General features: G+C 37.2%; 1 protein-coding gene across 2 annotated transcripts; it reads right to left on the bottom strand.

Annotated features, from left to right (window-relative positions):
* Positions 1-5,045: 5,045 nt before the first annotated feature.
* LOC111431141 (glycine-rich cell wall structural protein 1.8-like) lies at positions 5,046-12,165 on the bottom strand. Of its 2 annotated transcripts, none has more exons than XM_023067680.1 (2): positions 11,672-12,165; positions 5,046-5,590 (listed from the first exon to the last, which is right to left on the bottom strand). In XM_023067680.1, the coding sequence occupies exons 1-2, from the start codon at positions 12,132-12,134 to the stop codon at positions 5,211-5,213; spliced, it is 843 nt and encodes a 280-aa protein (XP_022923448.1). In that variant the 5' UTR covers positions 12,135-12,165; the 3' UTR covers positions 5,046-5,210. The 2 variants fall into 2 exon arrangements, with proteins under 2 accessions (XP_022923448.1, XP_022923449.1); XM_023067681.1 differs by having other exon boundaries at positions 5,046-5,584.
* Between the last annotated feature and the right edge of the window lie 2,999 nt (positions 12,166-15,164).

Below are 15,164 nucleotides of genomic sequence, written 5' to 3'. Positions count from 1 at the left end.
AAAAAAACTTAAAAAGCACTAACATACTGAGAGTGATGTACTTTGTCAAATAACATGGTAGTAATTTTATTTTTAGATATATTATCTTTTCCATATAAATATAATTTTAGAATCTTAACCTTCTTATATAATTTTTTTTTAATCTACGGTAAAAATGGTCCAAAAGGAGCTAAAGCTATGAGAAGGTCTTAAAACTAGCTAAAATAGTTAGAAGGTCTCAATTGGATCTTAGGTAGTCATTCAGTTGAAACAGTCACATCATCGTCTTCTATTTTAAAAAAAAGGTTAGAGTAAGTGTTTCTAACTATGATCGCTTGAAAGTGGGATTCATCCTAGCATTCTATGTCTTGTCTTGAGTTAGTTTTTTCATCGAACTTGTAAATCTTGCATCTACGAAGCTAAAAGTATAAGTTTCATCAATTGTAATCTACTTACAAGGAGAAATCATCGAAGGAAGACACAATACTCACTAAAAAATTTATGTTGATGTGAAGTGAAGGGATTTGGAGTTCGAGGTGGGAGACAAAGTATTTCTTAAGGTAGCCTCCATGAAGGGCGTTCTTAGGTTCGGGAGCAAAGGTAAGTTAAGTCCACGCTTCATTGGACCATTTGAGATCTTGGAACGAGTGGGACAAGTAGCTTACCAATTGGCCCTACCACTTGTGATTTCACGAGTCCACAATCTGTTCCATGTATCGATGTTGTAACTATACATAGTAGATCCATCGCATGTGATAGATTTCAAACCCCTACGATTGGATAAAATTTTGAACTATGAAGAAGAAGCAATGCAAATTGTGGCTAGAGAAGTGAAGACCTTACATAGTCGAGAGATCGTGTTTGTCAAGGTATTATGACAGAATCACAAACTTGAAGAAGTCACTTGAGAACGAGAAGAGGAATTGATGACCAAGTACCTTAGCTCTTCTGAGCACAAGGTCTGCGCATTTAAGTGAAACTTTCGACGACGAAAGTTCTGGGCTTAAGGTCCAATACATTCAAATAAACCCTAAGGTTTAGCTACATATAGCCAAACACACAGCTAGCCAGCCATCTCACAGAGCACGAATTCTGGGATGAGCCAGCCACTCACAAACCCTAGCCGCCACCTTTTCCTTCCTCTTTATCATCTTCTTCTTCTCTAAACCACTGCCGTCCATCGCTCACACCGTCTCGCGATGCCATCGCCAGTTACTGTCGCACATCAGACAATCGCCATTAGTCACCCACACTACCATTGCAAGTTGAACACCGTCGCAATGCCGGAACCACCATTTGGAGGAGCAACCAGTGAGTTTTCATGTGACTTATTTGTTTTGAGTCCAATCTCGATTTTGAATGGACCATACCTTGAATGTTCACCTCTAAATATCTGTATCATAACCAAGGTACAACATGTCAACTAACGACAAGGTTTCTTTTTTGGATAACATGTCAACCAACAAAATTACAACAAGGTTTCTTTTTTGGATAGTTGGGATTGGACCCAACGTGTAGGAAGAAGGTAAGCAATAAGACCCTATGATTTTTTGGAGTCATTGTATCACGTCAAGTTGGGTCGATTAAATTTGGGTGTTTAAATGTAGGCTTGATCTAAGTCGGAGTTGGACAAATATTTATAGGGATGATTAGAAAAGAAGCTCTCTAGGCGAGGACCTTCTTATTGAAACTTATTTTTAAAAGGTTGAATATGTTTGCTATTGTATGGTTGTGTGTTGTATGATATGATGTATGTTGACATGAAAATAAATATATTGGGACCTATGCATGCATATTATGTTCAATGATTGAAATATGTTTGATGTGAGTTGTGTGACATGATGTATCTTTGCTTAAGAAAATAAATGTTGACCTAATGCATGCATATTATGTTTGCTGGTTAAGGGTTACACACTGTGTGTATCGGGTAACCAGCCACTAATGATCACTCTGCTGGGTGATGGCAGGAAATAGTTATCAAGGTAAGTATTACACCAAGGTAAGGATTACACGTTGTGTGAATCAGGTAACCAACCATTGGTAATCATTTTAAGGAGTAAGGAGGGATGTTGATTTTCATGTGGTAATGGTTACGTGCTGTGTGAATCAGGTAACATGCCACTAATGGCCGTTACTCTGTGGAGTGATTGCAGAAAATGGTTATGAAGATAAAGAGTTACACGTTGTGTGAATCGGGTAACCATTCATTGATAATCATTTTGAGGAGTAAAGGTGGATGTTGATTTTCATGTGGTAAAAACTACACGCTGTGTATTTTGGGCAATTAACCACTAAGGTCCCTCGATTTTTTTTTTTGATGATTTATGTATTTGATCCAAAGAGGAGTTCCTTACGGAGTATTTTAATACTCACCTCGTTTTTAATATGATTTTCAGGTGAGGCTGTGTCACAAAAGTGACGAGCAAGGTGAAGAAGTCTGTCATGGGGCAACTTGAGAATTTTATGTTTTCATTGATAGACGTTTTCGCATTTAGTTGTTCTTTGACTCAAATTGTGTTAGAGGCCACCTAGCTTATGGGAACTAGGGAGTTGAACTGAGTGAACTTTTGGTTTTAAGTTAGTATATTCTTGAATAATTAAACTTTGTTTAAAGGGTATGATTGTCGGGTAGATTTGAATTTATCTAGATTTCCATAATTTATTATTTATGGTTAGCTTAAAAGCCTATAAATCTTGGAATTATGTAATAATAGAGTGAGAAACAATAATAAAACACTGCAGGTATGATCTATTTTATCTATTCCTATCTCTTTCATTATTCCTTTCCCCAACAACTTTGTTATCAGAGCAAGTTCCTGTTAACACGAGGGTGAGTGATTATTTTTTTTCACAAAATAGAAACGGTAGTAGCTAGTTTTTCTTTCTTTGCATTGCTGTTACCAATTTTTAATGGTGATAAATATGAGTGGTGGAGTATCAAGATGAAGACCTTGCTCAGATCGCAGGAGCTATGGGACTTGGTGGAGCATGGGTTCGTTGATGTAATTAGAACCCACAATAGATGAAAAAAAGAGACTAAGAGAAACCAAGAAAAATGATACCAACGCTCTGTTCATTATACAGCAAGCAATTCATGAGATTATTTTTTCACGAATTGCAGCAGCAACCACATCAAATCAAGCATGGTCAATTCTACAGAAGGAGGTACAGGGAGATTCAAAGGTCATAACAGATAAATTGCAATGTCTAAGACGTGATTTTGAAACTCTGCTCATGACGAATGGCGAATCAATTGCTGACTTTTTGTCAAGAGCAATGACAATAGTCAGTCAGATGCGTACCTATGGAGAGAAAATTTCAGATGAAACAATTGTTGCAAAGGTGTTGAGAAGCTTAATTCCAAAATTTGACCATATGGTGGCTGCCATAGAAGAAGCTAAGGATCTATCAATACTCTTTGTTGATGAACTGATAGGCTTGCTTCAAGCTCATGAATCAAGAATCAATAGATCATCAGAAAGGAATGAAGAGAAGACACTACAAGTGAAGGAGACAGCCAACAACGAAGGCAACGAAAAAGAAAATATTCATTTAACAGGTAGAAGTAGTGGAAGAGAAGGATCTCATAGCTTCCATGGTGGCCATAATAACAAGGGTAGATGGAGAAATGATGGACAAAGACAATTCAATGAACAAAGAATGTCATACAATGTTACTATTGTAGGAGGTATGGGCACACAAAAGCTGATTGTTGGTATAAAGATCAACAAATGAATTTTGCAACAGAAAATGAAGAAGAAGAAGAAAAGCTTTCTATGGCGTGTACTGGTATTAATCCAATGGGCACACAAAAGCTGATTGTTGGTATAAAGATCAACAAATGAATTTTGCAACAGAAAATGAAGAAGAAGAAGAAAAGCTTTCTATGGCGTGTACTGGTATTAATCCAAAGAAAGTTGACTTATGGTTTGTTGATAGCGGATGCTCGAACTATATGACAGGTACCAAATCCTTATTCCAAGAGCTTGATAAGATGCAAAGAATTAAGGTGCAACTTGGAAATACCAAAGAGATCCAAGTTGAGGAAAAAGGCACAGTGAAAGTCGAAACTAGTCCGGGTAAGATAAAACCATTAGATAATGATACAAGAGAGATTATTGAGACAAGGGTCAACTCCAGCGCATCTCCTAGTGCCTCCACTACAACACAAAATCTGTCAAATTTATCATCTTGAGCATCATTAAATAGCAACTCTTCTCTTGAAGAATTTTCAGATGAAACACCTCCAAAGAAGTATAAATCTTTAGCTGATATGCATCATGTCAATTTGCTCTTACTGTTTCAGACCTTATGAGTAATCAGGAAGGGAAACAAGAACAACAACTACTAATTCATCAACTAATATATTTCCGAAAAGTCGAAAACTCAGTGATAAGGGTTTTGTGAAATCTTCTATGATGTTAATGGGAAAAAGGATTGGAGTTGGTTGAATGTATTTACTGAAATAACTTAATCCTTTTTTGCTAAGACCCGCATAGAAATATGCTACTGATGTGAGTAAAGCTAAAGCAACAGGATACAGTCCATTGAGAAAAATGGAACATGGGATATGGTTGTTACATGGGACAGAAGAGGTCTATGTAACACAACCAGAGGGATTCATAAAGAAAGACAAAGAAACAAAGGTATACAAGTTGAGACAGACATTATACAGGTTAAATCAGACATACTAAAATTCTGTCAAAAGAAAAGTTTTGCTAATTGAGACGATTACTTGACATCTACAAGTTTGAATCTAAGAGGCAGTGTTGATATATGATTAAAAATATTAAGAATGGAGATATGATTTAAAGTAGTTGAAATATGATTCAAAGTATTCAAATTATCCAAATTTTAGGACATGTTAGTAGATTTGAATTTATATACATTTCCACATTTCTATATTAGTGTATAAGCCTATAAATATTGTAATTGTATAATGTTTAAGTAATAGAGTGAGAAAACAACAATAGAGTACCGCAGTTTTTCTATTTTATCTATTCCTATCCCTTTCACTATGCCTTCTCCCAACATTTTTTCATTTACTTCAAAACTGTAAAATCACTTTTTTTTTGTAATCGGTTTGACGCTACCGGTACAAAAGGTCGAGTTGTTACACATTGATTCGATTCGAAAGCAGTTTCCACATAGATTAAGAAAACAACATTCTCTAACCCAATTTCTTTATTTTGTTGACATAATGAACATTGGGTTAATACTTAAGAAGGGTTTCAATTCTTGTTTGAAATGGAGTTTGTGAGTGCATATCCACCGTCATAACCTCCTTCTTCTCCACTTCCTTTGCTATTATCATGTTCTCCTCCGTGAGCTCCTCCACTGCCGTAAGCTCCGCCGGCCCCAATTCCAGAGCCACCAGCATGGCCTCCGTAACCACCGCCGGCGCCAATGCCAGAACCACCAGCATGGCTTCCTACTCCGTCTCCCCTTCCATACCCACCATCGACTCCTCCACCATTTCCATATCCATGGGAATCTCCATACCCATTTCCATTTCCATTTCCATTTCCATTTCCATTTCTACTTCCATAGCCGATATCATGATCTCTTCCTTGCCCATACCCACCATTGCCTCCATTTTCATAACCTCCACTTCGCCCACCAGCGTAACCAACACCATGATCTTCTCCACCTCCATATCTACTCCCACTTCCATATCCTGCTCCTCCTACGCCGGAGCTAACCCCTCCTCCGTATGCATTTCCTCCACCGTTACCATATCCCGAACCCCTTACTCCACCACTTCCATAGCCTGAACCTCCGAGAGCAGAGCTTCTGTCTCCATATCCTCCACCCGATCTTCCACCATATGCATTATCATAGGATTCGTCACGATGCCCCGAATCGTACCCTTCTCTAGGGTTAGGGCGATCGTAACCATAGTGACGTGTTCGGGGATCATAATCAAGAAGGGTTCGGGCAGCGGAAGCTAAACCCAGCCCTACAAGGAGAAGAAAGCTAAGGCACAAGACTCTAGTGATAGCCATGGAGAGAATTTGAGGTGCCTAGAATGAATCCATTGGTCATCTTATATAGGAAATGGTGGAGGGTTCATCATCTTCTCATGGGTGTGCTTAATGGTATTTTGGGCGCCACATGGAGAAAAAAAAGAAGATAATTTGGATATACACGTCCACAAATGTCCATGAAGCAAGCACTATAATGTGCCTTTTCTCATATTTGGCTCACAAGTTGCATTTGAACTAAATTATATGAATATTTAAGTAACGCTTTGATCTCATCTTCCATTAACACGATCTTGCAAGATTTGATAAGATTAAGAAAAAGAGCAAAGAAACATGATAATTTATTTGGTTTTAGGAAGATATTTGTATGATTAAATTCACAATGGCTATAAAAATCCACTACATAAAGAGCATATATTTAATTAGGGTTCTTTTTCCCTTTTTTTACTTGAGCCGCCATGAGATTTGAGACATGAAATGGGTTATGAAACGACATTGCATTAAGATAATATCTTTTACATATCATTAATGCATGTTTCCCTAATTCCCACTTGAACAAATACATTAAATAATCTCTCATTTGGAGTACAATAATGGTGGAATAAATCATCACATTTTAAGGATATTAAATCTCATCATGTTTGCATTAAAAAGAAAATAATAAAAAAAATCTCATAGAGCATAAGATATTGAGAGTGATTTACTTTGTCCATTATAGATTAAATTTTAGAATCTGAACGCTCTCAAGTAATCTTTTTCTTCTATGGTAAAAATGATCTAAAACAAATTAGAATAGTGGAAAGATGAGATACGGGATAAGTTGAATCATGGGTGTCTAGTTCAAATGAACCAACCATGTCATCATCGTCTACCATACAAAATGGTTAGAGTTGCACGTTTCGACCTACGAGAGATTAAAAGTGAGATTCGTCCAAACATTCTATGTCTTGTCTTGAGGTTTCTTCATAAAACTTGTAGACATTGATATTTACAAAGCTAAGGGTATAAGTTTCATATGTTGTAATTTGACTTTAGGTATTTTAAGCTTAGATTCTACCGCTATATGAACTTCTAGGAGGCCTCGAAATCTTGAGTCATTCTCTTGCGTGTCACAAACTCAATCAAAGTCAGATAGTTGTTCGCATTTTCTAGCGTCGCAGATTTACTAGACTAGCTCATTGGGATTAATTTGATTCTCAGAGCACTAGGCATTTTCTAGCGTCGCAGATTTACTAGACTAGCTCATTGGGATTAATTTGATTCTCAGAGCACTAGGGTCTAGTCCTCTAGTCATTGCTAATGATCTTGGGGTGCTCGGTCTACTAGAGGTGTCTTGACCTAGGTTAATCGTCAAACTGCGTCGCTAATGATCTTGGGGTGCTCGGTCTACTAGAGGTGTCTTGACCTAGGTTAATCGTCAAACTGCGTCTTATTCTTAACTCAATACATTCATGCATGCTCAAATAAGGAGATAACTCAATTAAGCATTGGATTACAAATCTCATTCTCAAAGTGTACATGCATGCTTAATAGGAAGATAACTCAATCCATCACTTGGAGTACATATCTCATTCTCAAAACATACATGTTAGCTCAATAGTGAGATAATTCAATCAATCACATTGAATACAGATTTCAATCTTAGTATAGAGTAACTAATACAACAAAAGCATCTCACACAATATACAAATTAGAAATCTCATTTTAAAGACATTTCAAATATTTGTGTGTATCATATATAGCATACTTAAAATCTTAGCTCAATTTTATACCCTAGACATGCATTTTTTTTCTATGTATGGTAGATCATATTTGCATGCTATCACATTCTAGCGATTCATATAAGTATTGCTCAAGAAAATTCAAATGGCTACTTACTTAGTCGTGCATGCCTTACTCACTCTTGTTTCCCGCTTGCTCAGTGCTCCACAATTTCAGAATTTCACTAGCGGACCCTAATTCAAGTTATAATAAGTTTATTATTCAAAATGAATTGAAAACAGTCAAATAAAGGTCGAATCAAATGGGCAAAACTAAACAGTCAAATAAAGGTCGAATCAAATGGGCAAAACTAACCCTTCAGAGGCATCACATGCGATTGGAAACACTCTTACATGAAGGTTTCATGCAGGAGCGGGTCCAAATGCACAGTCCTTGATATTCTTTTTTTTGAATCCTAGCATACGTATCCCAAACGAATTTATAGATATCTTATAAAAACAAGACGCATGTCCCACTCATTGTGTGCTCATCTACACTTCGAGACTAGTCGGAGGCAACACACTAGGTTTTTCCCTCATTTTTCTATCTGCGACATGTGGCCTCCCCGAAACATGCATACGTTCGCATATTAGCCTCAACCGTAAGGAAAAGGTCATCTTGGGTAACTCCTCCATATCTAAGGGAGAAGCTGTTGTTTTCTTTCAATCTTTTGGTTGTCTAAATTTAATCCTTTGTTACGATAAAAGAAAATCTCATCCTTAGTTAATATATCATATAGTTTCTTTTCACCAATACATACTAGAGCTCAAAGTTTAAATGAGAATGAGACTTCTCATATCAATTTTAAAGACTTCTAAATTAAAGTCTTTGAATCATAACTTCCCTAGTCAAGAAATATTATTGTGTTTGGAGTCTTATTATTCTACTTCCCCGTCAAATCTAAGTGTATTTGAAGTTTCTTATAAAATGATCTTTGATTTAAAACAAACATTTTACCTACTCAAACATCTTCAACTGGTTGGATATGACCCATGACCGAAATATCTTGAAACAAATAAAAAAACTAAAAAGAACAACTTGAGGGAGAGATCTTTTGAAACAAAGAAACCTTAACCACTTAGCTTTTCAATTCTGTTTGTTGTAGTAAAGAGCATACATTTGACCACGAGTATTTATGGTGCAACTAGTTTCCTAAACTTTCTCTCAAGTTAAAACCACTAGCAATACTTCTAAATAAATGACAACTATTTTGTAAATTTATTCAACTTAATAACTATTTTTACCAAGTCAAGATTAATGACTCACATTCTTCTGCTTAAGCTTGACTTTACTTGAGATTCTTGACTTCAATAACTCCTACTTGCAAAACTTAACCTTTGGTAGGGTCTTGGTGAGAATATTTGCATGTTGGTATGTAGTGTCAAGGTTGATTGGTCACTCATCTATTCTTCATGAGAAGTTTTAATTCCACACCATACAATTCTGCTTCTCTCTTATGTGTAGTGGGAATTCTTCATCTTATAGAGTACTCCTTTGTCTTTCAACCAAGGACAAGTTTGATGTCTCTTTTTTTTACGCTTTGGTGGCCTTTTTCTAGGCCTACGTGGTTAGGTTGTTCTTCGCTGATTGTAGTAGCCTCTGGTTTCTTCTTGGCTATGTTCTTCGGTTTCTTTTTCTCTTGACCCATTGGTTTCTTCTTGACCCATTGGTTTCTTCTTCACTTTCTTGTTGTCAACGCCAATGAATAATTTTGGAAGATGTTGATGGTCTTTCAATAGTATCTTATACAGACAGTTTCGCAACCGTCTCACTTTCATCAACAGAGCTTCGTTTCTGTTGTATATCTTGAGGAACGAGTCGACTATCTCCACTCTAATAATATCTTGAGGAATGTTTATGTTGTCAATTGACCAAGGCTAATAATATAGCTCTTTAACTTGGGATGTAATACACCTTAGTTAATAGACATTGATCGTCATTCTTACACTGGAACAAGATAAACCCTTTGTCTTGGATCGGTACAGATCATTCGCAAAACTTCACGTTTTCAGTGAACTTCTCATCAAGCTCCTTGAACTTTGCTCGATCTCCAGTCATGTGGTTCCTCGCTCCATTGTCTAGGTACTACATGCTGGACTCCACTTGATCATCTCCATCTATGAAGGGGTTCACGTAATCTTCTCTTCATTGAGCACCAACAGGTTGAGTATATTCTCGGCCAACATCAATGTGGGTTCTTCATCATCCGTGAACATGAGGTTTGCCTCCTCATCACGCCATTGTTGTGGCACTCTACCACATAATGCCCGTATTTTCCACAAGAGTAACACTTGATCATACTCTTGTCCTTCTGAGGCTTGGCATTGTCATGAATTTGTGAGGTATTGTCACGACCTCCTCTACCACCACGTCTACGGTTATGTCCGCAACCATGTCCATGACCTATGTTTTTCTTGTTATGGCTCCACCGTCTCCTCGTACGTGAAAAAGAAGAGTCATTGCATCTTTCATTTTCGTCTGTGCGAGCCACTTCTCATGTGTGAGTAAGAGGTATTTCTCCTCCTCTTTGTCTCCGTAGCCACGAAGTCTCTCTTCATGGACCTTAAGACGGTCAACGACCTTCTCAACCGACATGCTCTTGAGGTCTCCAAACTGCTCGATGGAGGCAACAATCTGCATGAATCTTGGGGAAACTGCTTGAAGGAACTTCTTGACGACGGAGATCTCCTCCACCACGTCGCGTAATGAATAGATGCCGCTGACGATTGTCCTCAATTTCATGGAAAATCCGTCTATTGACTCACTGTCCTTCATGCGGGTAGCCTCGAACTCACTCTTCAAGGTCTCCACCTTTGCTTCCTTGACATGTTTCACACCCAAATGCATTGTTTGCAGTGCCTCCTATGCTGCCTTTGCCGAGTCCTTCTCTGCTAATGAGAAGTACGTCCTGCGAGACTGCTTGGTAGATGGTGGCAAGAGTCATCCTATTGTTACGCTCCTCAACGTCACCATGCTCGATGATATCCCACACGCCTTGTGTCTGTAAGTTAACACGCATCTTTATCGACCATGTTACGTAGTTACTCTTCGTGTATAATAGGTTTTGGAGCATTACACTCCCCTCCCTTCCACTCCTTATAGTTTTCACTTCTCCTTCGGTGACTTTGTAAGGTGACGAAATTTGTTTCGACATCTTGGTTCTGATACTAAATTTTGGATATGACCCACAATCGAAATATGTCTAAACAAATAAAAAAGCAACGAGAACAACTTAAGGGGAGAGATCTTTTGAAACAAAGAAACTTTAAACACTTAGCTTTTCAATCCTCTCTGTTGTTGTTGTCAAGAGCATACGTCTCACGAGTATTTACATTGGAGAAATCACAACTAGTTTCTTAAACTTTTTCTTGAAGTTAAAATCACTAACCACTCCTAAATAAACCACAAAATTTTCTTAAACTTTTTCAAGTTAACAACTATTTTTAATAGAAAATAAGTATGGTTGAATCAATTTGCTTCATACCAATGTAATCCAAATTTTGTTTTATCATTCAACAGTTGATTCGAATTTAACATTCATTGAAAGTGGTTTGGACATCGATATAGAAAACAACATTCTCTAACCCAATTTCTTTATTTTGTTAACATAATGAATATTGGGTTCATTACTTAAGAAGGGTTTCAATTCTTGTTTGAAATGGAGTTTGTGAGTGCATATCCACCGTCATAACCTCCTTCTTCTCCACTTCCTTTGCTATTATCATGTTCTCCTCCGTGAGCTCCTCCACTGCCGTAAGCTCCGCCGGCCCCAATTCCAGAACCACCAGCATGGCCTCCGTAACCACCGCCGGCGCCAATGCCAGAACCACCAGCATGGCCTCCTACTCCGTCTCCCCTTCCATACCCACCGTCGACTCCTCCACCATTTCCATATCCATGGGAATCTCCATACCCATTTCCATTTCCATTTCCATTTCCATTTCTACTTCCATAGCCGATATCATGATCTCTTCCTTGCCCATACCCACCATTGCCTCCATTTTCATAACCTCCACTTCGCCCACCAGCGTAACCAACACCATGATCTTCTCCACCTCCATATCTACTCCCACTTCCATATCCTGCTCCTCCTACGCCGGAGCTAACCCCTCCTCCGTATGCATTTCCTCCACCGTTACCATATCCCGAACCCCTTACTCCACCACTTCCATAGCCTGAACCTCCGAGAGCAGAGCTTCCGTCTCCATATCCTCCACCCGATCTTCCACCATATGCATTATCATAGGATTCGTCACGATGCCCCGAATCGTACCCTTCTCTAGGGTTAGGGCGATCGTAACCATAGTGACGTGTTCGGGGATCATAATCAAGAAGGGTTCGGGCAGCGGAAGCTAAACCCAGCCCTACAAGGAGAAGAAAGCTAAGGCACAAGACTCTAGTGATAGCCATGGAGAGAATTTGAGGATGCCTAGAATGAATCCATTGGTCATCTTATATAGGAAATGGTGGAGGGTTCATCATCTTCTCATGGGTGTGCTTACTGGTAAAGAGGGCGCCACATGGGGAAATAAAAAACAATTTGGATATGTATCTCCACAAATGTCGATGAAGCAAGCACTATAGTGTGCCTTTTCTCCTATTTGGCTCACACATTAGATTTGAAGTAAATCATATGAATATTCACATAAGGCTTTGATGTCATCTTTCATTTGAAAGATCTTGCAAGATTTAGTAAGATTTAGAGAAAGAGCAAAGATAAACTTAAAAGTAATATCTATGGTTCACTACTTACTTTAGTTTTATCATTTCTTCTTGCTTCGCATTAGTTAAGGTTGATAATTTATTTAGTTTTAGGAAGATATTTGTATGATTAAATTCACAATGGCTATAAAAATCCACTACATAAAGAACATTTATTTAATTAGGCTCTTTTTCTTTTTTGCTACTTGAGCCGCCATGAGATTTAAGACATGAAATGGGTTATGAAACGATATTCCATTACTATAATATCTTTTACATATCATTTATGCATGTTTCCCTAATTCCCACTTGAACAAACTACATTAAATAATCTCTCATTGGGAGTACTATAATGGTGGAATAAATCATCACATTTTAAGGATATTAAATCTCATTTGCATTAAAAAAAAAAATAATAAAAAAATATCATAGTATTTAAGATATTAAGAGTGATGTACTTTGTCATTATAGATAAAATTTTAGAATCTTAATGCTCCCAAGTAATCATTTTCTTCCATGGTAAAAATGATCTAAAAAAAACTACAATAGTGGAAAGATTTGATACAGGATAAATTGAATCATGGGTGTCTAGTTCAACTGAACCAACCATGACATCATCTTCTACCATAGAAAAGGGTTAGAGTTGCACGTTTCGACCTACGAGAAACTAAAAGTGAGAGTCGTCCAAACATTCTACGTCTTATCTTGAGATTTCTTCGTCAAACTTGTAGACATGATATTTACAAAGCTAAGGTATGAGTTTCATGTATTGTAATTAGGCTTAAGGTATTTTAGGCTTAGGTTCTACACCTATATAAATTTTTAGGAGGCCTTGAAATCTTGAGTCATTCTCTTGCTTGTCACAAACTCAATCGAAGTTAGATAGTTGTTCACATTTTCTAGCGTTGCAGATTTACTAGATTAGCTGATTGGGGTTAATCTGGTTCTCAGAGCACTAGGGTCTAGACCTCTGATCATTGCTAATGATCTTGGGGTGCTCGGTCTACTAGAGGTATCTTGACCTAGGTTAATCGTCAAACTGTCATAACTATAGCATCTTATTCTTAACTCAATACATTCATGCATGCTCAAATAAGGAGATAACTCAATTAAGCATATAACTCAATTAAGCATTAGAGTACAAATCACATTCTCAAAGTGTACATACATGCTTAACAGGAAGATAACTAAATCCATCACTTGGAGTACATATCTCATTCTCAAAACATACCTGTTAACTCAATAAGGAGATAATTCAATCAATCACCTTGAGTACAAATTTCAATCTCATTATAGAGTAACTAATCGAACGAAAACATCTCACACAATATACAAATTAAAAATCTCATTCTTAAGACATTTCAAATATTTGTGGGTATCATTTATAGCCTACTTAAAATTTTAACTCAATTCTATACCCTAAACATGCATTTTTAGTGCTATCACATTCCAGCGATTCATATAAGTACTGCTCAAGAAAATTCAAATGGCTACTTACTTAGTCGTGCATGCCTTACTCACTCTCGTTTCCTGCTTGCCCGGTGCTCCACAATTTCACAATTTCACTAGCGGACCCTAATTCAAGTTATAATAAGTTTATTATTCAAAATGATCCGAAAACAGTCAAATGAAGGTCGAATCAAATGGGCAAAATTAACCCTTCAGGGGCATCACATGCGATTGAAAAAACTCTTACACGAAGGTTTCATGCTCACCTGCTAGGAGCGGGTCCAAATGCATAGTCCTTGATATTCTTTTTTTCGAATCCTAGCATACGTATCTCAAACGAATTTATAGATATCTTATAAGAACAAGACACATGTCCCATTCACTGTGCGCTCGTCCACACTCTGAGACTAGTCGGAGGCAACACACAAGGTTTTCCCCTCGTTTTTCTATGTGCGACATGTGGCCTCCCCCAAACATGCCTACGTTCGCCTATTAGCCCCAATCATAATTAAAAGGTCATCTTGGGTAACTCCTCCATGTCCAAGGGAGAAGCTCATTGTTGCTTTCTTTCAATCTTTTGGTTGTCTAAACTTAATCCTTTGTTACGATAAAAGAAAATCTCATACTTAGTTAATATATCATATAGTTTCTTTTCACCAATACATACTAGAGCTCAAAGTCTAAATTTTGAATCAGATTTCTCATATCAATTTTAAAGACTTCTAAATTAAAGTCTTTGAATCATAATTTCCTAGTCAAGAAATATTATTGTGTTTGGAGTATTATTATTTTACTTCTCGGTCAAATCTAAGTATATTTCAAGTTTCTTATAAAATGTTCTTTGAAAATGATCTTTGATTCTAAACAAACATTTTACCTACTCAAATACCTTCAACCCGTTGAATATGGCCTACGATTGAAATGTCAAAATAAATAAAAAACTAAAAAAGAAAAACTTGAGGGGAGAGATATTTTGAAACAATGAAACGTGAATCACTTAGTTTTTTAATTCTTTGTGTGGTTGTAAATAGCATACATCTCATCAATATTTACAGTTAAGAAAGAACAACTAGTTTCCTAAACTCTCCCCTAAGTTAAAACCACTCTCAATTGACTAACTATTTTCTAAACTTATTCAACTTAATAACTATTTTTACAAAGTCAAGATTAATCACTCACATTCTCCCCCGTAAGCTTGACTTTACTTGAGATTTTTTACTTTGAATAACTCCGGCATGTTTGCAAACTTAATCTTTGCTAGGGTCTTGGTGAGAATATTTGCATGTTGTT

Source organism: Cucurbita moschata, unplaced genomic scaffold (genome assembly GCF_002738365.1).
Source record: "Cucurbita moschata cultivar Rifu unplaced genomic scaffold, Cmos_1.0 Cmo_Scf00035, whole genome shotgun sequence".
Lineage (NCBI taxonomy): Eukaryota > Viridiplantae > Streptophyta > Magnoliopsida > Cucurbitales > Cucurbitaceae > Cucurbita > Cucurbita moschata.
The sequence above is the reverse complement of the archived record's forward strand: the minus strand, read 5'-3'. Positions and strand labels throughout refer to the sequence as shown.